Source organism: Dipodomys spectabilis, unplaced genomic scaffold, assembly GCF_019054845.1.
Source record: "Dipodomys spectabilis isolate Male_0828 unplaced genomic scaffold, ASM1905484v1 ptg000039l, whole genome shotgun sequence".
Lineage (NCBI taxonomy): Eukaryota > Metazoa > Chordata > Mammalia > Rodentia > Heteromyidae > Dipodomys > Dipodomys spectabilis.
The window spans coordinates 1,794,114-1,818,919 of NW_024870716.1; the positions used below are offsets into that span (position 1 = coordinate 1,794,114).

Genomic DNA, 24,806 nt, shown 5'->3' on the forward strand with positions numbered 1-24,806 from the left:
TCTATGGGCTGAGAACAATACTTAGTGTTGATTAGATATTGGGAACAGGGGAGGAAAAAAAATAAGGCGAAATGATGGGAGGAAGCTGGCAAGTTCAGTGCTTTTGTCTTGGCATGACTAGTCTTTCTACATCCTCTTCCTAGACATAAAGCTTGATGCAAGGACTCCTGAGACTCTCTCCACGAATAAAAGGAGGTGAAGCTTACTGGTGTCCCCATTTCAAGTTCTTGGGGAAGTGAAAATGATGTCTTTTGTTCTTCTGTTTCTGGTGAGCATCTTGTTTCCTGCCATACAGGCCAAGCAACTGACAAAATGCGAGATACCCTGGGTGCTGAAGGACTTGGATGGTTATGGCGGTGTCACTTTGCCTGAATGTGAGTTCCCAACTCCCTTGCTTTGTCCATTTCTCATCTGTTTTTCCTTTCTCTTATTTCCTTCTCATCTTCTCCACTTCTGCATAATTCACTCATGGTTTTCTCATAGCCTTGGATTGTTTCTCTTTCTCTCTCTTTTAAAATTTTGTTATTAAGTAATTGTACAAAGAGGGTACAGTTCCATTCGTCAGGTTATGAATACAATGCATCTTGATCAGTGTCACCCCTTCCATCATTTTCCCTCCCCCTTTCTCCCTCTTGTCCCTATCAAGTTAAGTAGTTTGATTTTTGCATGCTGTACATTGAATATAATTACAACATTTCCTCACCTTTGAGGATGGATTTATTTTTTTAAAAATTTATTTGTATCTCTAAATGGCTGCACAAAGGAGTTGCTATTCAACAAAGTAGCCTATAAATACAATGAAGTCTTTTTTTTGTTTTTTTTGGGTCCGGTCGTGGGGCCTGAACTCTGGGCCTGGGCGCTGTCCCTCAGCTCTTCAGCTCAAGGCTAGCGCTTTACCACTTGAGCCACAGCACCACTTCCGGCTTTTTTCTTTTTGCTTATGTGGTGCTGAGGAATCGAACCCAGGGCCTTGAGCATGCAAGGCAAGTGCTCTACCACTGAGCCACCTTCCCAGCCCCTACAATGAAGTCTTGATCTCTTATACAATTCGCTTTCCCTTCCTCTCTCTGATCATCTGATCCTCTTTAGGTTTCTATCCATCTCATCAAGATTCTCTATGGTTTTTTGCTATCTTTGGAGATTGACTAGAAAACCATTTTTTTTCCCTGTCTAGAAACTGTAGTTCATTATTTATACAAATCTTAGACATCTCTGTGATCTCTTTTTGTCATATTTCCCTCAGGGGCCTGTATTATATTTCATACTAGTGGATTTGACACACAAACCATAATAAAAAACAATGGCAGCACAGAGTATGGACTCTTCCAAATCAGCAATAACTTTTGGTGTAAGAGTCACCAGATCCCTCAATCAAGGAACATCTGTAACATCACCTGTGAGAGTGAGTAGCCTCTTTTCATGCTGTTTTTCTGTTTTTCTGCAGTCTTCCTGGGGGATAATGTTTCTTTTGGCACCAAGCACACCTTGGCTTCACTGCCACAAAAACTGTGATTTGTACTAAAACACTTGGGAGTTTTCATGACCATCAACTATCATAGGCCTAGGCAACTAGAGCTCTCTGAGAGTGTCAAAGTCTGCTACTTTGCATTATCTGAGTATCATGTGATGAAGATGATGGCTCTTCTAGTGGTGTCCCTCAGAAGTAAAGAAAAATCCTTACTCTGGAGAACTGTTATTATTATTTGCCATTTCATATGGAAAGATCCAAGCCTACTATATTCAGAAAATAAGGAACCTCAATATCTTTCTGGATAATCTGTCTTAATTCTCTCATTTCCTTTCCTTGTATCTCCTGCCAGGTCTCCTGGATGATAACCTCACTGACGACGTGAAATGTGTCCAGAAGATTCTAGATATCAAAGGAATTGACTACTGGTAAATCCTCATTGTCTACATTCCCTATTCTCCTTCCCCTTACCTCTTTGGCCCATTTCCACATTCCTCTCCCTCTCCCTCCCGGCCATTTAATCTTATATAGGCATGAGAACAAAGCTAATTTAGCTGACTCAAGGGTCTATTAATTCCCTCTATGATATATTTAACTATTTTTTAAAAAATTAAATTATCATTATTATTTATATATTATATAGTTATATTTCATATGCCTGTGTAAGAAATCTCCTAGTAAGGAGCTCTCAGGCTGAGCACTGGTGACTCATGCCTCTTATCCTACTTACTCCAGAGGCTGAAATCTGAGGATTGAGGTTTAAAGCCAGCTGGGGCAGAAAACCCACTGAGACCCTTATCTCCAATTAACCAGCAAAAAGCCAGAAGTAGGGCTGTAGTTCAAGTTGTACAGCACTCGCCTTGAACAAAAAACCCTCAGGGACAGCACCCAGGCCCTGAGTTCAAGCCCCAGGACCAGCACAAAAATAAAATGAAATAAAACAAAAAAGAAAGTAAAGAAAAGAAGAAAATGAGCTCTCCTAGTGGATGGTTGATAGCCAGGCCTCTCTTTACCAGGCCAACTCCCATACCTTAAAGCAAGTCCTTGATATTATTGCACATGTTTTTCTACAAGCTTGTTGAGTATTTTTTTTCCCCTTGCCCTCCACTCCACTAGATGGCATAGAAACCCTTATCATCTATTTGGGAAAGTCTGTGTAATTCCCATCCAAACTCTTCTAGCTCATCCCTCCTTTGGAAGAAGCTCAATGGAAATTTGATCTAAGACTCGTTCATCCAGCTCCCTTTGTCCCTCTCTTCCTGATCAGGTTGGCCCACAAAGCACTGTGCTCTGAGAAGCTGGAACAGTGGCGCTGTGAGACGTTGTAGACGCCTGCTGACTTGGTAGCTGAGGCTCTTTCCTCGCTCCTGGACCCCCTTCTCCCTAATGCTACCTCATTTGCCTCTTTCAACCTCCCCTGAAGCTGATTTGTCTCTGAGCCCTGGACCCTAGCGTGACACCCCTGGTCTCCTGAGGACTGTTCTCCCAAGATTCAAGGCTGGTGTACTGAACTTCAGACCCTTGCTCAGTGCAGTGCCCCTGATGGCATGTTCAAAACTGCAAGAGATTCCATCTGTGTCTTGAATAAAGGGCCTGATTTGGGGTGGCTGGCTACGTTTTCTTCTAACAGGGAAAAGGAAGAGGTAGGGTGTGTATGTGTAGAGGGAAGCACAAAGGTCATAGATCAGAGCCATCTTCCATCTCTACTGGACAAACAGGCTGAACTTATTATAGGAAGATGCAGTTGATGCCTTTTATCTCAGTGCAAACAACTTTTATTGCTCATCTCTTGCATTTAAGAAACCGCAGAAAGATTCAAGGGTTTTTTTTTTTTTTTTTAAAAAGTCTCCTCCCCAAAGGACTAATAGGAGAGATGATAAAAACATTAACAAGCTGGGTGCTGGTGGATCATGCCTGTAATCGTAGCTACTCAGGAGACAGATCTGAGGATTGCCGGGTTGAAGTTAGCCTGGCAGTAGAGTTCTTGAGACTCTTGTCTCTGGGAAGGTGAGGCAGGCTCCTCTCTCCTCTTGGCTAAGTGTCTACCTAGTACCTGTGCCACCTAAGTAACTGGCACACCTGGAGGTCACATCCTGGGCTAACCCGGTCACATTCCTGACCCTGAGGTCACATCTGCATCCAGTGTGGCCACAACTGTCCTCACCTGGATGTACCTTCTCCCCTCTCCTTCCTTCCTTAAACCCAGGTCAGATCTCAGCCCGCCCCTTCTTTCAGCTATGTGCTTTCCACCTTGTATGGGGTGTGTGGGGCAAACAGTTTGGTAAAATAAACTTCTCTTCCTGCCTGAAAGCATGTGGTGTTGTCTTTACCAGCTACTAATTAAACCTACCTAGTTAAATACCTAACTATCTCCAATTTACTATTAAAAAAAAAAGACAGAAAGATGAAAGTGGACTTGTGGCTCAAAGTGGTAGAGTGCTAGCCTTGGGCAAAAAAGCTCAGGGATGGAGTTGGAGGTGTGTGTCAGGTGATAGAGTACCAGCCAATGAGTGAAAGTTGGATACCCAGTTGGAGTTCCAGTTTCAACCTCCCTTCCCATTCCCTCCCCACAAAAAAAAGCCCAGGGACAGCACCTGGACCCTGAGATCAAGCCCCAGGAAAGGCGCGCGCGCGCGCGCGCGCGCGCACACACACACACACACACACACACACACACACACACACACAGAGCTAGGGCTGTCAGCACTCAGGCTCAAAATACTGGCTGTTAGTTAAATTTTCTCTGAAATACTGGAGGCAACTAACTTATAAAGAGATAAAAAGATGATTTAGCTCCCAGTATTGGAGCTTCAAAGTTTCACCTATTGGTTAGCCCTGATAGATGGCAGCACACATGGCAGGAGTGCATTTAGCAGCTGTTGGCTTCCATTTGGTAGACTGGGGGCATGTTGGGGGAGAGGGAGATGTAGGGGGAGGAGGGTAAGAAGGAGGAGGGAAGACAAGGTGATGTGGGGAAGAAGGAGGGAGACAAGGAAAGATAGGGAAAAGAGGGAGAGAGCAAGACAGAGAGAGACAGAGACAGACACAAGAAAGACACACAGAGAGACCCAGAGAGAGAAAGCCAGAGAGAAATATCTCTGGGACTCTACAAACTCCCTTGAGGACACAGCTTCAAAGACCTAATGAGGTTTCTCTAGTTCCCACTTTTAGATGTCCATTGCATATTAACTTGCTACAGTTACAGCCTCAGAGATGTCCATGTGTGGGTGGTTCACATCTATAATTCTAGCTACTCAGGAGGCTGAGATCTGAGGTTTATGGTTCAATGAGGGCAGACAAATCATGAGACTGTTATCTCCAATTAACCAGTAAAAAACTGGAAGTGGAGCTATGGTTCAAATGGTAGAACACTAGTCTTGAGTGAAAAAACTAAGGGAAATCACAAGGCTCTGAGGTCAAGCTCCAATACTTGTACCAAGAAAAAAAGAAAATAGAAAAAAAAGACAGTTGGGGTTGTGCTCTAATACTCAATATAACAAGAAAACAAAACAAAAATTTCTGTTTTGGGGACAATTGACACTCTCAGGCATACATACTCAACATTTGTGGTTCTTGAGAAAACGCTTATTCCTACTTGTTTTATTCCATTGGCTTATATATTTATTTCTTTCAGTGTTTAATATGGTAACCCTTGAATTATAAATTGTCTTGAGAAAATAGATAGATTGGCTTCTTTATCTAGGCATGTGTGACTAGATTCATCTTTATAATATGCAGAGTAATTGTTAGTGGTTTCTCTTTTTCTCTTCCTCCTCCTCTTTCTCCATCTAAGTAAAAGTTATATAACTAATATATACAAGGTGATGTTTTGATATATGTGTATACTATGAAATGATCACCACAACCACACTAATTTACCTGCCCACTGACATATCAATCACCTGCCATGAAGAAACAGCTCAATGAAATGGTGGTGATGCTGAAGGTTGAACCCAGGGACTCAGACATGCCAAGCAAGTGCTCTACCACTGAGCTATACCCTATCCCCTAATGGAAGCAGTCTTAACTAATATAGACCTACTGGTCTTTAGGTGAAACAGAACAGAAAGTTACTGCTCTCATCTTGAGAAATGTCTTGGGAGCTGAATATCTTTGCTTTGTTTTCTCCAACTCCTTCTCCTTCCTCTAGGCCTGGAATGAGATCCTGAACCAGGTAAGAATCTGAAATGGTTTTCCTCCATGTTCAGATGTGAGGTAGGGAGGTTCAGGAGAATGACTGTCAGAGTACAGAGCATTTACTAAGCTCTGGGTGAAGAAGACTCAGATTGAGTCAATGATAGGGAGCTTCTGGCTTGTCCTGATTTCTCCCACCTGCTTTTGTCTTCTTGTTATACGGGAATTTGATTGCAAGATACAGAGAAGCCACATTTTGAGAGGTCAATTGGGAATCTATTAGAAAGCTGGTGACTGCAGGTGGACTCCTGTCCTAAAGACCAGCAGCCCAGAAAATAGCTTGTACAAAGCTTTTAAAGGCAAAAACCACATGTTTGGGGTGAAGACCCAAGCCCACAAAAGCAGACCATATAGGGGGATACTGATGGGTGAGCAAAGCAAGCCACATAGGGGAAGATTAAGGGTTGAGTACATCAAATCTGGGGAAATACTCAAGGGCAAGTAAATCAAACCATCTGGGGGAATAATCAAGAGCAAGCATTTTCTGTAGCAAAGCTTTCCTGGGGCCAAAACAGCATGATAGATCTACATATTCAAAGAATGGCCTATCTCACTGGTAGGCTTTTCAGAGCTGGGTGAAAAGCCCCCACCATCCAGCAAGGCACCAGGATGGTTGTGAGGATAAGACATGTTACTTAGACCCAATATCCATATTTCATTCTGACACTGATCTTGTTGTGAAGGCAGGATTTTTATTGCAAACTACTAAATGTTCATTAATATACATTGTCTTACTCTGATATCTTATTCCCTCAGTTTCCCATTTATCTAACACAGCCAATTGGAAGCGGGATATGGAGGCATGGGGGACAGGGATACTATTAGGCAGAAGATCTGCTTCTGCTCTTTCTCAGGAAACTTTTATTTTATTATTTACTTATTCATCTTTTGGTGCCAGTCCTGGAGCTTGAACTCAGGGCCTAGGTGCTGTCCTTGAACATTTTTACCTAAGACTAGCACTTGAGGTTTAGCTTTTTGGTGGTTAAGTGAAGATAAGAGTCTCACAGAGTTTCCTGCCTGAGTTGGCTTCATACTGTGATCCTTAGATCTCGGTCTCCTGAGTAGCTAGAGTTACAGACATAATCTACCAGCACCCAGCTAGGAAACATATTTTATTTTATTTTTGTCAATCATGGGGCTTGAATATGAGGCCTGGGTGCTGTCCCTGAGCTCTTTGCTCAAGGTTAGTGTTCTACCTCTTGAGCCACAGGGCCACTTCTGCTTTTCTGGTACTTAATTGGAAACAAGAGTCTCACAGGCTTTTCTGCCCAGGCTGGCTTTAAACCACAAGCCTCAGAGTTCAGCCTCAGGAGTAGCTAGGATTTCAGGTGTGAACCACCAGCACCCAGCTGGAAACATACTTTACAAGGGGGAATCATTTAGGTGCCAGGGGCTCACACTGTAATCCTAGTTACTCAGGAGACTGTGGTCTGAAGATCATGGTTTAAAGCCAGACTAGGCAGGAAAGTCTGTGAGAGACTTAACACCAATTAACCAACAGAAAACGAGCAGTAGCCTGGTGGCTCAAGTGGTAGAGTGCTAGCCTTGAGCAGAAAAGCTCAGAGACAGCACCCAAGCCTTGAGTTAAAGACCCATGACCCTCCCCACTTATAAATAGGGGATACTGAATTCTCCCATTTCCTAGAATTGTCTCTTCAGATGAGCCCACCACTTATTATTCATTCCGTAAGATGCCCATATTTTTATTGAGTATTTGTTAGGATTTACTTTAGGTGCTTTTTCTTGGGTGGGGAGTGAGGTGGGGAAACCTGTCCTGAGGGCCTGGGTGCTGTCCCTGAGCTTTTTCTTTTTTCTCTCACAAGATTCCAACTTGGTACGTGATGCTTTGCTCCTTGCTGGTGCTCTACCACCTGAACCACAGGTATAAGCCTTGTTATGGAGGTTTCCTTATCTCCCTTGAATTAACTTCAAGTTCCCCTTAAGAAATGAAGTCTCTGTTTTGGGATGCTGTGATGGCTGGATGGTGACAGTCTTCTTCTCTCTGTAACTTTTCTTCCTGGGGAGGCAGGCGTGTCTGGGTTAGAAGGTCAGCCTTGATTTCTTGACCAGCATCCTCTGCAGAGCTGTCTTCACTTCTTTGTTCTTCAGGCTATAGATGAAGGGGTTCAGCATTGGGGTCACCACACTATACTGCACCGATAGCACTTGATCCAGGACTGAGCCAGATGCTGCAATCATGTACCTTGTAGGGAATTACAAAAAGTAGCAAATGGAGCTAGGGCAATGGCCACAAAGCTGCTGACAGCAATGGTCCATCCCTGCCAATTCTGCCAAGGGTCATGATCACTGATGGCAGTATCTAGAAATGTCGATTAGTGAGAAGTCTGTCATTTCTGATTTTGCAAACATTTTAAGTCTCACATAGAAAGTTATAGAAACTGCCCTGAGGCAGAAAAGAAATTCTGCAGCACATTAGGAAAAACAAACAAACAAACTAATTGCATGGTTTTACATAGCACCTGATACTCTTCAAAGCATCTTGCCCAGGCTATGAGGACAAAATGAGTTAATCCTTTTCCCCCCTCAATGGTAGAGTATATTAGACTGTGCTAGAAAACTACACAGACATCCAAGTACAAAGAACAAAGGAAAGGTTTCTTGCTGGTACAGGGACCTTCTTTGAGAGAGGAGTGGGAAGGAGTGCCCGCTATTGTCTGAAGTGACCTATATAACCTACTGAGGCTAGGAGGGGCTAGAAGGGGCTAGGAGGCAGAGACCCCGGTATGGACATGTGGACATGTGGATCATGGCAGCCTAGGATTTATGGTAGTAGATTTATGGTAGTAGTAGATAAGGGGCCCTGCAGCTGCCCAGACCTGAAGGTCCCACTAAGGGGCTCTTGTAGCCTTACATGGTGGTAGCTGCCCCAGAGGAGTGCCATCTTAAGGTAAAGGAGGGTTGGAGGCTGATTATTTACTGTCTTTACTACACGGGCCTAGTGTTGCCTAGGAAAGGAGCATGCTGAACTGTGGAAAGGGGAGGGAGCATGCTACAATATGGGAAGGGAGCTCATTGGACTAATACTCAATTTATACAAAAGTACAGACACACTGCTCTCATTTTGTGATGAATGTTTCTTGAAACACTTTGTGCTTAGTTTTCAAATGCTGCTACTGTGTCCAACATTCATGACTCTAGAAATTACTATTGAGATTTGTAGCATAAGCTGGGTGCTAATGACTCACACCTGCAATCCTCATTACTCAGGAAGCTGAGATGTGAGGAACAAGGCTCACAGCCAGCCAGGGTAAAAGAAGATCCATGAGACTCCAAAGAACCAGCAAAGAGCTGGATATGGAACTACGGCACATGTGGTAGAGTGCTAGGCTTGACTGGAAAAGCTCTGGGACAGTGCCCAGGCCCTGAGTTCAAGCCCCAGTACCAGCACACACAAAGCAAGAAGTGTAGAATGGCATACCTGGATATGCCTGAGCCGTAAAAGATGGTGATCACAAGGAAGTGAGAAGAGCAGGTATAGAAGATCTTTCTCCGACCTGTGGCAGAGTTGACTCTCAGGGCTGTGACAATGATACAGCTGTAGGAACCCAGCAAGAAGGCGAAAGTGCCAAGTCCCAGGAACACCATGGTGATCAGGAGGGAGATGATGCTAGTGTAGGCATCAGAGCAGACCATCATGAGGACTGGAGGAATCTCACAGGCAAAATGATGGATGAGGTTGTGGCCACAGAAGTGCTGCTGAGCTAGAAAGAGAGCATTAACTACTGCAGCACTGATTCCCATGGCCCAGGATGCACTGATCAGGCCAGTACATACCTTCCTGTTCATAGCTGCCACATACACGAGAGGGTGGCATACAGCCTGATATCGGTCATAGGCCATGACAGAAAGGAGGCAAGCTTCAGTGGACCCAGCAAATATGACCAGAGACATCTGGGTGAAACATCCGACAAAGGATATTGTCTTCCATTGAGAAAGAAGGTTCTCTAGCAGTTTAGGCACAATGACAGAGGAATAGATAGTATCCAGGAAGGAGAGGTGTCTCAGGAAGAAATACATGGGTGTGTGGAGGTGAGAATCAACAGTGATCACCAGCATCATCAACAAGTTCCCTAAGAGGGTCAAGAGGTAAATCACCAAGAATAGCACAAAAAGTAATACCTGGATCCTAGGGTTGTTGCTGAGTCCTAGAAGAATAAACTCAGTGATGGTGGTCTCATTCCTAACTTCCATGGGTAATCAAGATTCCTTTCAGAGGAGGGGAACTAAAAACATAGTTCAGAAGGGCTACCTGTCTCAGGTGTGAGTCATAAATCTTCCTGCTGGGCACCTGTGGCTCACACACAAAGCTTTGAAGCTGATCCAAGTAGGACAGATTATATGGTAGAGGTGGCCCTGCTGCATCAGAATTTATCAGCACTTGCTAACTCTGGGCTGTAGCCTTCTGGGTAAAGTGGAGAAGATGGGGAAGATGGGTGATGGAGATCAGACCTAGAAAGGAAAGAGATGAGAACAAAAATTATTCTGAGTACAGAAGGAAAGGAAGGGTATTCAGGGCAGATTCCAGGACACTATTCCTAGTGTATTCTTTTTTTTTTTTTTAGGGTCCAGTAGTGGAGCCTGAACTCTGGGCCTGGACGCTGTCCCTCAGCTCTTCAGCTCCAGCCTAGCACTCTACCACTTGAGCCACAGCTCCACTATCTGGCTTTTTTCTTTTTGCTTATGTGGTGCTGAGGAATTGAACCCAGGGCCTCTGGCATGCAAGGCAAGCGCTGTACCACTGAGCCACCTTCCTAGCCCTAGTGTATTCTTTTCTGATTACAAAGGATGTTGGGGTCAAGCCACAGAAGGGATGACTAACATATTGAATCAGTCACAAACATTTTAGCTTTCCATCTTTTTGACAGACCGTGATAAATGTTTGAATGATTGACAGAGCTATTTTGACATTTGATGATGGTGCAAGTCTTTCTCTTGTCTGCTACTTGAGGTTTTTTATTTAAAAAGCAATAAAAGCAAAACACAACAAAAGACCAATCTGGAAGGCTAGGTGTCAGTGGCTTTTGCCAGTAATTGTAGCTATTGATTGGAAGCATGCCAGCGCAGAAATGTTAATAAGATTCTGTCTCCAATTAGTTAATACAATACAGGGCTGGAGATGTGGCTCAGGTTGTAGAGTGCCAACTGTGAGCAAGCAAGCCAAGCAAGAGGACTAGGCCTCTGAGTTCAAGCCCTGGTAGAGATTGATGCACATGTAAGCCCAATTGGGCTAACACACTCACACACACACACACACACACACACACACACAGAGTCCAAAAAGTACAAAAGTATATGGAGTGTTTTCATAATAGGTTCTGTGATAGAAGCTCTGAAGAAGGGGAAAATTATCTTCTTTGACTATCTTGCTGCTAAACAGACACCCCTTCTCCCCTCTGTGAGAACCCAAACAGAGTGATAGAGTTTCATAGCAAGCAGGACAGTGAGAAGCCCCTAAAATGTAGGTGAGGGCTATCCATATTGGTTCTTCCAAGGTCTTCCCATTGCCTGGGTTCTGTGAATCTATGATCCCCCTTAATTTCACTATAATCTCAGGACTTGAGAATTCAAAAAGGTGAGGATCAAACTTGGACCAACCTGGATACATCACAGCCATATGAAATTCTTCTCTGCACGGTGAGAAGAGATAAAGGCACACCTGTATATTGGGCAGTATATATACCTGTGTATTGGGCTGCCTTCCTACCCCTTGAAGGGACAATTCTGTGAGTTATAACTGAGGAGCTGTTTCCTGTTGTGTTCATGAGTGCTACCCTCAGAGGATACTAGAGGTTACTAGAGCTGGTAATTTTAAGGAGAAGATGGCTTTAAATGAGAAGATTCATCTTTACCTGAACTCCATACACCAACAGCTGCCCTCAGGATCCAGATATGACATCTTTTCAAACAAGAACAAAAGCCACAGCTGACTTGAGTTTTGTGGTTTTCCTTTGACCTTTTTCTGGAACTTCCCAGTTAAGAAATATCCCCATAGTCTTTCTTTCAAAAGGCAACGGTTTTTTGTTTGTTTGTTTGACTCTCTTTTACAAATAACCATGGGCAAAGGGACTTGATCTTAGCTTCAGACCCTGGAGAATAAGAAACAACCTTGGGGAGATTCTTAAGCAGGAGGCAGCTCTAGTTCTGATGGGTTCTCCAGGGTCAACTACTCCTCCCCAGTATTATTTCTATTTTACTAGGTTACATCATACAAGAGGGCCCTGGGGTGACCCATCATCTATTTTTTTTACTTCTTGTGTTATTTAGAAAATATCTCAGGCTGGGTACTGGTGGCTCCTACCTGTAATCCTAGCTACTCAGGAGGCCGAGATCTGAGGATCCCAAGCCAGCTTGGGAAGGAAAGTCCATGAGCTGGAATTGGAGCTGTGGTAGAGGGCTAGCCTTGAGCACAAAAGCCCAGAGACAGTGCCTTGAGTTTCAACCTCAGGACTGGGACAAAAGTATCTCAGAAATCACTTTTTTTTGCAGTTATTTTTATTGCAACTATTCTTTTCTTTACAATAGCCTCAATTTAAACACTATTCACACTGAACACACCTGGCAGCTCAATAGACTTGAATGTAAAGTCTGGGAAGCTGAAATTACTCTTGCTTTGCTTAAAGGAAAGTTGACTTGCTTATTGTCATGATAGTAACAAGTCACTCAAGTCATAGTATTACAATCTCTTTGATAAACTGGATTATGGTCAGTCAAATGTCAGAGGTCATGTGAATTTCCAAATCACATATTTCTTCAGTAACATTATTGTTAAAGTATATTAGACTTTGCCAGAAAACCATGCACATATCCAGATATAAAGAACAAAGAAAAGGTTTACTGCCAGCAAAGGGACTGGCAAGACCCCCTTTCACAAGAGAGAAGTGAGAAGAAGTGCTGGCTATTGTCTGAGGTGACCTATATAACCTAGAAGGTTTAGGAGGGGTTAGAAAGGGATAGCAGGTGGAGATCCTGGTATGGAAGTGAGGGCCAGGGGCTTCATCATGGTGGATTAGGATTTATGGCCCTGTAGCTACCCAGACCCAAAGGTCACTCTAAGTGGATCTTGCTGCCTTATATGGTGGTGGCTACCCCAGAGGAGTGCCATCCCAAGGTAAAGGGGGTTGGAGGCTGATTATTTCCTGCCTTTGCCAAATGGGCCTAGTGTTGCGTAGGAAAGGAGCATGCTAAGCTATGGGAAGGGAGCTCATTGAACTAACAATTATCAAGAGAATTCAGTTTTGCTTGCATGATAATATACCCTAAAAGTATTATTTCTTATCCCTGTTCTTCAGCTCTTTATTTATTTATTTACTTATTTTTGTGCTGGTTCTTAAGCTTGAACTCAGGGCCTGGGTGTTGTCCTTGAGTTTTTGTGCTCAAGGCTAGTGCTCTACCATTTGAGTCCCAACCCCACTTCTGGCTTTTTGGTGGTTACTTGGTGATAAGAGTCTCAAGGAATTTATTGCCTGGGTTTACTTCACATCATGATCCTCAGAACTCAACCTCCTGCATAGCTTACAGTTATGAACCACTGGTGCCTGGCTTCACTAGTTTTTATCATTATTATTGCCATTATAAGATAATTGAGATAACCTATAAAGAGAAAAAGACTGATTTCATCTCATGGTGGGAATGTGTGGTCAAGCGAAAATAGTTTACCTCAGGATGTGAAAAGAGAAAAAAGGAAGAGGTTTTCCTTCCTACAATTCCCTTCAAGGGTATGACCAATGATCTAAAGACCTCCCACCAGGCTCTCTATCACTCTTTAATAGCAGTAGAGAAGAAGCAGCAACATGGATCTTTGAGGGGTCCTGAAATTCAAATTTGTAGTATTGAAGTGAGGAAGCTGAGTCTTAGTAACTTCTCACAGCCATACTGGTACCCTGTTGGGTGGAGGGGGCTTTTAACCCAGAGCTGGAAAAACCTAGAGGTGAGAGAGGCCATTCACTGAATTACAGATGCTGTTTAGCTTTAGGAGAGTGAGCTCTTTCTACAGAGAATGCTGACCCTGGATTAACCTCCCTAAATAGCTTGGTTCCTTCATCTCTGGAAGGTTTGAGGCATTTACCCTTAAATGGAGATTTCCTAACATGGTCCACTTTTTTAAGGGCTTGGTCCCTACCCAAAGCATGTGGTTTTTGTCTTTAAAAGTTTTGTGTTACTCTGCTCCAGGCTGCAGGAGTTTGAGACAGGAGTCCACCTGCAGACACACTCTCTCTAATAAAGATTCCCAATTCAACCTTTCAAAACGTGGCTTCTCTGTTTTCTTGCGACTGAGATTTTACCTTAAAACAGTATCATCTGGTTTTTTTCCCCCTGTCTATCAGTTTAGGGCATCTGGGCTGTTGCTGTAATGTAGCAACTATAATTAGTATAGCAAGAACACAGATGTGTAGGCTCTATTGTATCCTGTTTTTCAGGCTTTCAGATCAAAGTTCTTTGTTTCTTTAGCATCCAAGAAAGCATCCTGGTCATAATAAAAAATGGTGAGCATCACTGTGAACTTTGTTGCTGAGTTAAAGCTTGGGATGTACATGATCCTTCTTTTCTGTGGGTCTGCTCAAGGCAAAAGCTGTACATAGAGACAGGTATATAGAAACTTCTAAAGATCAGCTAGGGAAGTGGCGCTGTAGCTCAAGTGGTAGAGCGCTAGCCTTGAGTTGAAGAGCTGAGGGACAGCGCTCAGGCCTAGAGTTCAAGCCCCACGACCGACAAAACAAAAAACAAAAAACCAAAACCAAAACAACAACAACAACAAAAAAAGGTCAGCTAGGCGCTGGGGGCTCATGCCTGTAGTACTAGCTACTCAGGAGGCTGAGATCTGAGGATCGCAGTTCAAAGCTAGTCTGGCCAGGAAAGTATGTGAGACTCTTATCTCCAATAAACTATTAAGAAAAAGTCAAAATTGGCTCTGTGGCTCAAGTGAGAGAGCTAGCCTTAAGTACAAAGAGGCTCAGGGATAGCACATCTAAAATGTCATTACTGGAATCCAGTCCCAATTTGTGCCTTTGACAAATTTTCAAATATTCTGTCTATCATGTGCTCAATCAATAGCGACTGGGAACAGGTTTACCTGGAGCACTCCTGGTAATTGAAAGACCATGCCCTATAATCCCAGCTCAACTCAAAACTAGAAGCTGAATGGTTTTACTTGTAGGTAGAGATGGATGGATCTTAGGGATCGAGGCAGAAAACAGTTCTAAGGAGAAGTCATGGCAGGAGGGGCTGAGCTATAAAAGAAGCTGGAGTAGAGGAGAGGAGAGGAAAAAACATCATTTGGCAGCTACTTCTGAGGAAGAAGCATCATTTGCTCTAAGAGGGAGATTTAAGCTCCTGGAGTTATGGAGACCACTAAACTGAATTTGGAACGTTCTTTGGGAACAAACATTCAGAAAGGTATGTCTCCTTTACAGACAGAACTGGCTCCAAGAAAGCACATTTGTCTGAGTTGGAAGCAACCTACCATGGTTGGTGCTGGCCTGCAGAACACAGGAAACAGTTGCTAGTTGAATGCCACCCTGCAGTGTCTGACTCACACAGGCCCACTTGCCAGCCACATTCTGTCCTGTGGGACCTGCTAGATGCCTTGCCATCAGAAAACCTGCATGGTATGTGTGATGCAAGCTCACATGAAAAAAGGGCTTTCCAGCACTTGGGAACATAATTCAGCCTTCTTATGCCCCAGGGGCTGGCTTCCACATGTACAAGCAGGAAGATGCCCATGCATTTCTGATGTGCATCTTTGATTCCATGGAGAAATCCTGTCCATCTTGTCCTAAGGGCTTAGATCTTCCAGCTCAGGAGCCCAGCCTCATCAGTGAAATCTTTGGAGGGTACTGGAGGTCTAAAATCAAGTGTCTCCCTTGCCATAGCATTTCAGACCCTTTGACCCTCATGGTGGATATCTTGGGAGCTCCAACTGTTGGCCAGGTTTTGGGAAGGCTAGTAAAGCCCGAAGAGTTGAGTGGGGAAGACTCCTTATCATTGTGTGGCTTGTCTACAGAAAGTGTCTGCTTCCAAGACCTTGACTGCAAAGTGCCTCTAAGGTCCTCATCCTTGTACTGAAAAAATTTTCTTCTTTGACAGAGGACAAAGTTGATAGGGAAGTGCAGTTTCCTGAGAGTCTTGATATGTAAGCATCCATGTCTCAGCAGAGTGAGGAACTGCTTATGTATGACTTCTATGCGGTGCTGGTTCATGCTGGGTTGAGCAGTCACAATGGACATATTTCTCTTACATAAAAGTTGGGAATGGCCAGCGGTATAAAATGGATGATGCTAAGGTAACTAGCTGTGATGTTTCATGTGTTGAGTCAGCATGCCTATATCCTCTTTTATACCCAGAAAAGCAGAGATGTTAACAGACACAGTAATGATGAATTAATAGGCAGGAGATCCTGAGGCAGGAGAAAAAGAGAGAAAGAACACACCAACCAGATATGAGAAAGTACTCTCATCTGAAACTTCTAAAGCCACTGCCAGATGTAGAAAGTACAGCATTGAAAGAAATTTCCCTAGACCAGTGGAAATTCTTCCAGGAACGAAACTGGCCAATGTTTGAGTTCTACCTCAGGAAACTAGAGTTCACACAGGTGAACCCCATGATTCACCCATCAAAACACAGGGATGAGATGTGAGAAAAATCCTAAGGAAAATTCCTTACCCTAATTTTTTTTTGTGCCAGAATACAACAGGTCAGATGTCTAGATATAGTGGCCAACACCTTTGTGAGGACATCTAATACCAGATCTACCAAGAGAAGGAACAAGCAAGGAAAGAAGTATGTTTTGGTGCTCTTATAACTTCATTGATTTTTTAAATTTGGTGCTGGTCCTGCTTCTTGAACTTTGGAGTTTGGCACTTTCTTGAGATTTTATCCTCAAGACTTGTGCTGTATGACCTGCCACAGATCCACTTCTGATGTTTAATGTTTCATTAGAAATAAGAATCTCATGAACTTGTTTGCCCATGCTGGCTTCAAAAGGCAATTCTCAGATCCCAACCTCCTGTGTAGCTTGGGTTAAAGATCGGAGATACTAGAGCCTTGCTAGGATCTCAGTTTTAAGAAGTTAGCTCGTCCCATATTGAAGAGTAGAAAAATTACCAGGTAAGGAATGAGAGGGATAATAAATTAATGTGAATAGGATTAAGTCAAGTACAAATATCTGTGAAAAAATAGATGAAACACAAAATAAATGTATAAATGTAAAAAATACATTGTAGAAACAACCATGTTCACAGGGGAAAACTGGCATTGTAGCTGCTCTGAACCTCTTCAGAATTGTGCATATTGACTTGGGAGAATTCTGTACCATCAGAAGTAGGTACAATTCTATGGTGACCGTGTATCAGAAACTTTGAAAGTGATAGGGTCCCTTGAAACCCTGAAAATACTCATGATGGAGCCCAAGACCCTCCTTGACCTTGTCTCTGAACTGTTCTGTGATGTGCATGTTTTGGCCACTGTTGGTAGATCCATGGACGTCAACTTTATGATGTCACTGTAAGCAGATCTCTGGAGTTTCTTGAGAAGAACCCTCTGTCATTGTGGGATTGACAGGGCTGGACAATATACAAAACAGACATCATGGATTGAAAGTATTCTGTTGAATAGATACCTTCTGAAATGTTGGATGTTTCAACTGCATTGTATTAATTTTTTGTTGTTGTTGTTAGTCATGGGACTTGAACTCTGGGCCTGTGTGCTGTCCCTGAGCTCCTCAGCTCAAGGAAAATGCTCTACCACTTGGGCCACAGTGCCACTTTCCCTTGTATTGATTTTTATGGAAAAGTTAATCAGATTCTTTATACCGTATGGTATTACTAATCTGTGAAATTCATGGTCATTTAATTTTCTGTGTATAACATATGGTATGTTTTAAACTTTGGTATAAATAGTCCATCATTTAATTTTTTTTTAATATGGATTACTCCTAGTTCTCAAGAGTGGGAAAATGCCCTGGCATTTTGTTACTTGAAATTCTATGTTGCCATGTGTCATATCCTATTTTCCCTGTACAGAGTTTGTAATAAATTATATGTAATTTATTTATTTTTAATTTTTAATTTATTATTGGTTGTGGAGCTTGAACTCAGGGCATGGGTACTGTCTCTGAGCTCTTTAGCTCAAGGCTAGTTCTCTACAACTTTGAGCTGTAGCACCACTTTCAGATTTTGAGTGGTTAATTGGAGATTCGGCTCTCACAGGGACTTTTCTGCCTGGGCTGGCTTTAAACTGTGATCCTCAGCTCTCAGCCTCTTGAGTAACCATGATTATAGGTATGAGCCATGGGGGCCCAACTATATGTAATTTAAACTATAGTTTTCTTCAAGTGTTTTGTTCTGCATTGAAATGTTTTTCTTCCAGAGTTTCTAATAAATATGTGATTTATTCAATTTGAAAAAAAGAAAAAAGAAACTGCTTTAGGTCCATGAGAATCCAGTCTTTCCCTGTAATCCCACAAAACAGAATACCATGATGGCTGTTCACTCACAGGCTCAATTCAGGAGCCTGGAAAACCTTTATATTTTAAAAAATGATTTTTAAATAGCTGTACAAAGGCAATACAGTCAGCTACCAGTGGGTCACACATGTAATCCTAGGTACTCAGGAGGCTGAGATCTGAGGATCATGGTTCAAAGACAGCCCGGGAAGGAAAGTCTGTGAGACACTTATTTCTAATAAACTACCAGAAAACCAGAAGTGGCCTGTCAGTTTATGAATACAATTCAAATTGATCAATGTCACCCTTTCAGCATTCTTCTCCAACTTTCCTAACCCCAGTTCTCCCTTAATTACCTGGTTCCATTTCCAATTATGTACATTGTATTTTCCCTACCTTCTCTCTCCATTCATTCTTGATAATACATGTTCTAGCTTCCTGGTATTCATTTCATTAAATTATGTTAGTTGTTCCAAAAGAGTTGCGCCAGTCAGGCACTGGTGGAACATGCCTGTAATCCTAGCTACTTAGGAGGCTGAGATCTGAGGATTGTAGTTCAAAGCCAGCTCAGGCATCATCAAGTTGTTGAGACTCTTATCCACAATTGACCACCAGAACCAGAAGTGGCACTGTGGCTCAAAGTGATAGAGCACTAGCCTTGAGCAAAAATGCTCAGAGATAGCACCCATTCCCTGTGTTCAAGCCCTATGACTGACGAAAAGAAAAAGGAAAAGAAAAAAAGAATTACACTATTGGAATCTTCCCTTGTCTATCCAATATTTTAATTAATGTTTGTGTATATATGCATATGACCCCAGGTATGTTCTTATATATTCTTATAATTTCAATCTAATTACTTTCACATGAGAGAAAACATGTTTTTTTTTGTTTTGTCTTTCTGAGCCTGACTTTATTCTTGCTGAGAATTTCTTTCTTTCTTTCTTTTTTGCTGGTCCTGGGCTTTAGCTCAGGATCTGGGCACTGTCCCTGAGCCTCTTTTTGCTTAACAATAGGACTCTACCACTTAGGCTGAGCCACTAGTTTTTTTCTGAGTAGTTTACTAAACTTTTCTGCCTGGGCTGAATCCTCATTTCTCAGCCTCCTGAGTAGATAGAATTAGAGGTGTGAGCCACTTGTGCCTGGCTGAAAACATGTTTTTGTCTTTCTGAGCATGGCTTACTTCATTCTTGCTGGAATTTTTTTTTTCTGGGCCTAGGCTTCAATGTAGGGCTTGGCTGTTGTCCTTGAGCTTCTTTTGCTCAAGGCCAAAGCTTTTCCACTTGAACCACAGCTCTACTTCCAGCTGTTTTGATAGTTTATTGGAGGTAAGAGTCTCACAGACTTTCCTGCCAAGGCTGGCATTGAGCTATGATCCTCAGAGCTGTGTAGCTAGGATTACAAGAATGAGCCACTGATGCCTGGCTTGCTTGGAAATGTTTTAAAAAATTGTTTGTCATGGGGTTTGAACTCAGGGCCTGGGCTCTGTCCCTAAGCTCTTTGGTTCAAGGTTAGCATTCTACCACTTTGAGCCATAATTCTACTTCCGGTTTTCTGGTACTGACATGGATTTGAGTCCCACTGATTCCTGCTCAGTCTGTCTTTGAACCAGGATCCTCAGATCTCAGACTCCTGAGTAGTTAGGATTACAGGTGTGAACCACCAGTGCTTGGCCTTCTTGGAAAAAATTTTAAGTGAATTTGATTCACTGGTTCTTGCACAGGGGTGATTATTTTCTTCAGAGAAATTTGGCTATATTTGGAGATACTTTTGGAGCTAGCCTCTAGTGAGTAGAGGCCAGGGAGAGGGACACAGTACCTCTACTGAGCAATACTGAGTTGGAAACTTTTTTTTTTTTCTTTTGAACAGCTTTGGAGTCTGAGTCCTAGGAAAGCTAGCTTATAGACTGAGGCTGCTCAGGATGTCTGGTTGTGATGGTCCTGGCATCTGGGACTCCAGAGACTGGCCTGATGTTGAGTTGTACTGCATTTTGAGTCAGCAGGGCCAAGCCTGGAACTGGAGCCAGAGGTTCTGGATTGAGTCTGGGAAAAGCCTGGAAGTTGCTTGTGTGGTGCTGACCTGGGGTCTGGGGTTGTTGTGATGATTATATTCCTGGGGGATAAGGTGGGGGTGGCAAGCCTGGAGCTTCTTTCTGGTAAGTCTGAGAGATGGACTGGTGCTGGGGCAGGTCTGGAATTTAGGTCTATGTAAGCATAAAATGTCTGTAGGCATGGCTCAGGAATAGAGCATCTGCTTTGCAAGCGTGACATCCTGAGTTCAAATCCTAGTACCACTAAAAAAAAGCTCAATAATATAAAGATAATGTGTTTTTGACAAAACCCAAGAATATAAATGAACTTGAACTTGGAGAGAGGAGAATGTATGTGACAGAGGGAAAAGAGAACTACCAGAACAAAGCAAACATATTCAGGAAGTAGCTCATGACCTGGAGGATCATAATTCAAGGCTGGACCAGGCAGAAAAATCAATGAGACTTTCTGAAATGACCAGCAAAAATCTAGGCTGGAGGCATGGCTCAAATGTTAGAATGGCAGCTGAACAAGTGTGAGGCCCTGGGTTCAAATCCTGATACCAGCAAAACAAACAAACTTGCAATTTGTTATAGAGGTGTCAATATAGTTTATTTTTAAAGTTGGAATTTACATAGAGTTTTAAGACTATTGTTTGGCCTGGCATAGTGGTTTATCTTGTAATTTCAATTACTCAGAAGGCAGAGATTGGGAAGACTGAGCCCCACGACAATTTCAGGCAAAGAGTTACCAAGATCATACTTCAACCAATAAAGCTGGGCATAGAGGCTGGCAACTATCATCCCAGCTATGCAGGAAATGTAAATAGGAGGACTGTGGTTCAGGCCTACTCAGACACAGATGCAAGATCTTATTTCAAAAATACAGCAAAAATGAATGGGGGTATGGCTCAGAAATTAGGGCATCTGCCTAGTAATGACAAGGCCCTGAGTTCAAACCTGGTACTCTCAAAACAAAACAAAACCCCTATTCTTTCTTTCTTTCTTTCTCTTTTTGTCGGTTGTGGGGCTTGAACTCTGTGCTTGGGTATCATCCCTCAGCTCTTCAGCTCAAGGCGAGCGCTCTACTGCTTGAGCCATAGCGCCACTTCCAGTTTTCTAGTGGTTTATTGGAGATAAGAGCTCACGAACTTTTCTGCCCAGGCTGGCTTTGAACCGTGATCCTCAGATTTCAGCCTCCTGAGTAGCTAGGATTACAGGTGTGAGCCACTGGCACCTGGCCCAAAACCTCTATTTTTAAAAGGATAAAAGAAATAAAGTATGAGGCTGGGAAGGTAGCTCAGTGGTAGAGTACTTGCCTTGCATGCATGAGGCCCTGGGTTTGATTCCTCAGCGCCACATAAGCAGAAAAAGCTGGAAGTAGCGCTGTGGCTCAAGTGGTAAGCCACTAGCCTTGAGCTGAAGAGCTGAGGGGCAGTGCCCAGGCCCGAGTTTAGGTCCCACAACCGGCAAAAAAAGAAAGAAAGAAAGAAAGAAAAAAAAAGTAAGAAAGAAAGAAAGAGAGAGAAAGGAAGAAAGAAAGAAAGAAATTACTAGAAAAAGATCTATAGCAGAGTATATCAACCAGAAAAAAATAATAAAGCCTGAAATATATGATACATAAATGATCAATTCAGGAGATACAGCATTTTTGCAATCCAGTAAGAAACTGCTGGTGATATTGTAAGCGAGTAGAACAAAGAAAAGACCAATTATATGGAGTTCATATATAAAACATATGTAAGTATAATTTTGTGCATTTCATTTTTCAGTGTCAGTGTAGCAAGAGAGAGAGAGTCAGTGGTCTAAAACTCTACCTCAAGTTCAAGCACGGCACAAACTCTTTTCCTACCCTCCTGCATCTTTGTTCATTATGCAAAATAACGTAAAAATTTCCCCAATGTCCTTCTCATGGCTGCCTTTACTTCCTGGTTCTTCAGGCTATAGATGAGTGGATTGAGCATAGGGGTGATGGCACTATACTGTAAGGAGGAGAGCAAATCGAGAGAAGATCCAGAGGTGGGCATGAGGTAGCGAACCAAACCTGACCCAAAGAACAGAATCACTGCAATTAGATGAGAGGAGCAGGTGTTAAACACCTTGCTTCTGCCTCTGGTAGAACTCATGCTCAGGATGGTGGACACAATGCGAGCATAGGAGAAGAAGATGGGGAGTGAGGTGCCAAGCCCATGCAGCAAGGTAGAGCAGATCAAGATGTCGAGATTGATGGAGATATCAGAGCAAGACAGAGGGAAGAGGGAGGGCAGCTCACAGGTGTAATGATGGATAATGTGGGCTCCACAGAAGTCTAGATTAACAGCTAAGAGCACAATGACAACAGAATTAAGAGAGGCTAGGCCCCAGGAGATGAGTACCAGCCTCACACACAGTTCATTGCTCATGATCTGGCCATAGAGCAGTGGGTGGCAGATGGCAGCATAGCGGTCATAGGCCATCATGGAGAGCAGAAAGGCTTCAGTCCCTGCAGTGATGAACACAAAGAAGACCTGAGCTAGGCAGCCCTCTACTGAGATGGTTTTCTTGTCAGACAGGAGGTCCTTCAGCAACTTGGGCACCGTGACTGAGGAGAAGCAGAGATCCAGAAATGAGAGATTACTCAAGAAGAAGTACATGGGGGTGTGGAGGTGGGAGTCAGCTTTGATCACCAGCAGCAGTATCAGGTTGCCTGTCATGGTCAGGAGATAAACGACCAGGAAGAGCACAAAGAGCAGAGCCTCGATGTGGGGGTCATCAGACAGCCCGGTGAAAATAAACTCAGTGATAGAGCTGTGGTTCTTCCAGGCCATTCGTGGATGATGTTTCCTTGGGATAAAATAGAAAGGAGATGAGATGGCTTACAACTTTTTTATCCTTCGAGATTTCACCTGTTTTCATACAACCCTATCTATTTTGCTTGATGCTATGCTTTGGTCTTTCCTTTCCTTTCCTTTCCTTTCTTCTTTTATTCCTGTTTTGTGACTTGAACTCAAAACATAGGTGCTGTTCCTAAGCTCTTTTCCTCAAGGCTAGTGCTCTACCGCTTGACCCACAGTTCCACTTCTGGTTTTTTAGTGCTTAATTGGAGCTAGGAATCTCACTTATTTTCCTGTCCTGGCTGGCTTTGAACCATGATCCTCAGATCTCAGTCTCCTGAGTAGCTAGGATTACAGGCTTGAGCCCTAGTGTCCAGTTATATATTTCAAAACTACTCTAACTTGTATCTCAATTAGAGTTCTTTTTTTTTGTCGGTTGTGGGGCCTGAACTCTGGGCCTGGGCACCATCCCTCAGCTCTTCAGCTGTAGACTAGCGCTCTACTACTTGAGCCTCAGTTCCACTTCCGGTTTTTTCTGCTTATATGGTGCTGAGGAATTGAACCCAGGGCCTCATGTGTGCAAAGCAAGCACTCTACCACTGAGCCACCTTCCCAGCCCTCAATTAGAGTTCTTAATTTTTTTTAGTGGTACTGGGGTTTGAGCTCAGGGCCTTAAGTAATCTGGGGTTCTACCAGTTAGGCCATGTTTCCAGCACTGGTTTCATTGGTTATTTTACTGTTTTTTCAGATTGGTCTCACTTCTTTCCTAGATGAGTGTCTGGGTGGAAATCTGCCTCCTTTAGGGATTACAGGCACACACTACTGCCACGCCACATACATTTGGTTGAAACTTCTGGAATGAAAGGTTCTGGACAGGAGTGGAGCCTGGCATAGACTCAAGCCCCAGGCATCACCCAGGAGTTGGTGGAGAACTGGATTCCTTAGAGAAGACAATCTGGTCAGACTTAACCCGTTGTTCTCTGAGAAAGAGAAGTTCCAGTGTGACTGCTGCTCACCACAGTGATCCAGGGCCCAGTGGCAGGATGCCTGCCCTGTGCCCTGACAAGTCCCACCTGAGAGAGCGTTTGTTCTGCTTCCAGGCCAGTTCAGGCCTGCCATTGTATACAACAACTCTTGTTTCCTCCTCTAACAAGCAGCTCAGTATCCAACCACCATGGGAACCCAGTCCGAGAGGCACAATGGAGGGGAAGCTGCCGAAGCAAGCGTTTGGAAAGCAGAGATCACAGCAGACAAAGCAGCCATGAAGATGTGTCTGCAAGGAGTCCTTAGCTGGGTTCAGCAAAAAGAGGCCGGCGCAGGTGGGCGGAGCACTTCCATAAAGCTGCCTGTGGTGGATAGATGGCTTCTGATTTGACATCAACAACAGAATTAAGGGCTGAAAATTCAATGAATAGTCTCTGGCCAGAGAAACAAGGTCAAACGCTTAAGTTTCTGCACTTCCAGTGGTTCCTGGTATCTCCAGCTGAGTGGACATCTTTCTGTGACCAGTGGGTGCCACGCCACCTTATGCCGAGTCTGCGTGAGAGATCGCGTTGGAAAAAGAAGCATGCCTGCAGGAAGGAGGTGTTGGTTCAAGGCTTCCCATACACTTGGCTGCACCTTTATAGCCTCTACCTTTATTCTTACTATATTCTTCTTGGCTGTACATTCGTTGCCTTTATTCTCGTTTTGGCTATTTTTCTATTGATCCGTGAACAGAGCATGTTGTATTTTTCCAGTCCAATAGAGATAACTTCTCTAAGTAATAAAGACTAAGAGCAAAGATTAAATGTTTGTAATGCACCAATCAATCTATCATCTGATGTGACGCTGCCTCCAGAAACT

The 24,806-nt window shown here is 43.3% G+C and overlaps 3 protein-coding genes across 3 annotated transcripts; 1 reads left to right on the forward strand and 2 right to left on the reverse strand.

Annotated features, from left to right (window-relative positions):
* Nucleotides 1-241: 241 nt before the first annotated feature.
* On the forward strand, nucleotides 242-2,820 carry Lalba (lactalbumin alpha). Its single transcript, XM_042677579.1, has 4 exons — nucleotides 242-374; nucleotides 1,244-1,402; nucleotides 1,821-1,896; nucleotides 2,736-2,820. Exons 1-4 carry the CDS (start codon nucleotides 242-244, stop codon nucleotides 2,794-2,796), a joined length of 429 nt encoding a protein of 142 aa, XP_042533513.1. The 3' UTR covers nucleotides 2,797-2,820.
* A 4,882-nt stretch (nucleotides 2,821-7,702) lies between these two features.
* LOC122106178 (olfactory receptor 8S1-like) lies at nucleotides 7,703-9,874 on the reverse strand. Its single transcript, XM_042677481.1, has 2 exons — nucleotides 9,102-9,874; nucleotides 7,703-7,865 (listed from the first exon to the last, which is right to left on the reverse strand). The coding sequence occupies exons 1-2, from the start codon at nucleotides 9,872-9,874 to the stop codon at nucleotides 7,703-7,705; spliced, it is 936 nt and encodes a 311-aa protein (XP_042533415.1).
* A 170-nt stretch (nucleotides 9,875-10,044) lies between these two features.
* On the reverse strand, nucleotides 10,045-22,955 carry LOC122106179 (olfactory receptor 8S1-like). The gene is made up of 3 exons (XM_042677482.1): nucleotides 22,026-22,955; nucleotides 18,415-18,428; nucleotides 10,045-10,132 (listed from the first exon to the last, which is right to left on the reverse strand). Exons 1-3 carry the CDS (start codon nucleotides 22,953-22,955, stop codon nucleotides 10,045-10,047), a joined length of 1,032 nt encoding a protein of 343 aa, XP_042533416.1.
* Nucleotides 22,956-24,806: the final 1,851 nt, after the last annotated feature.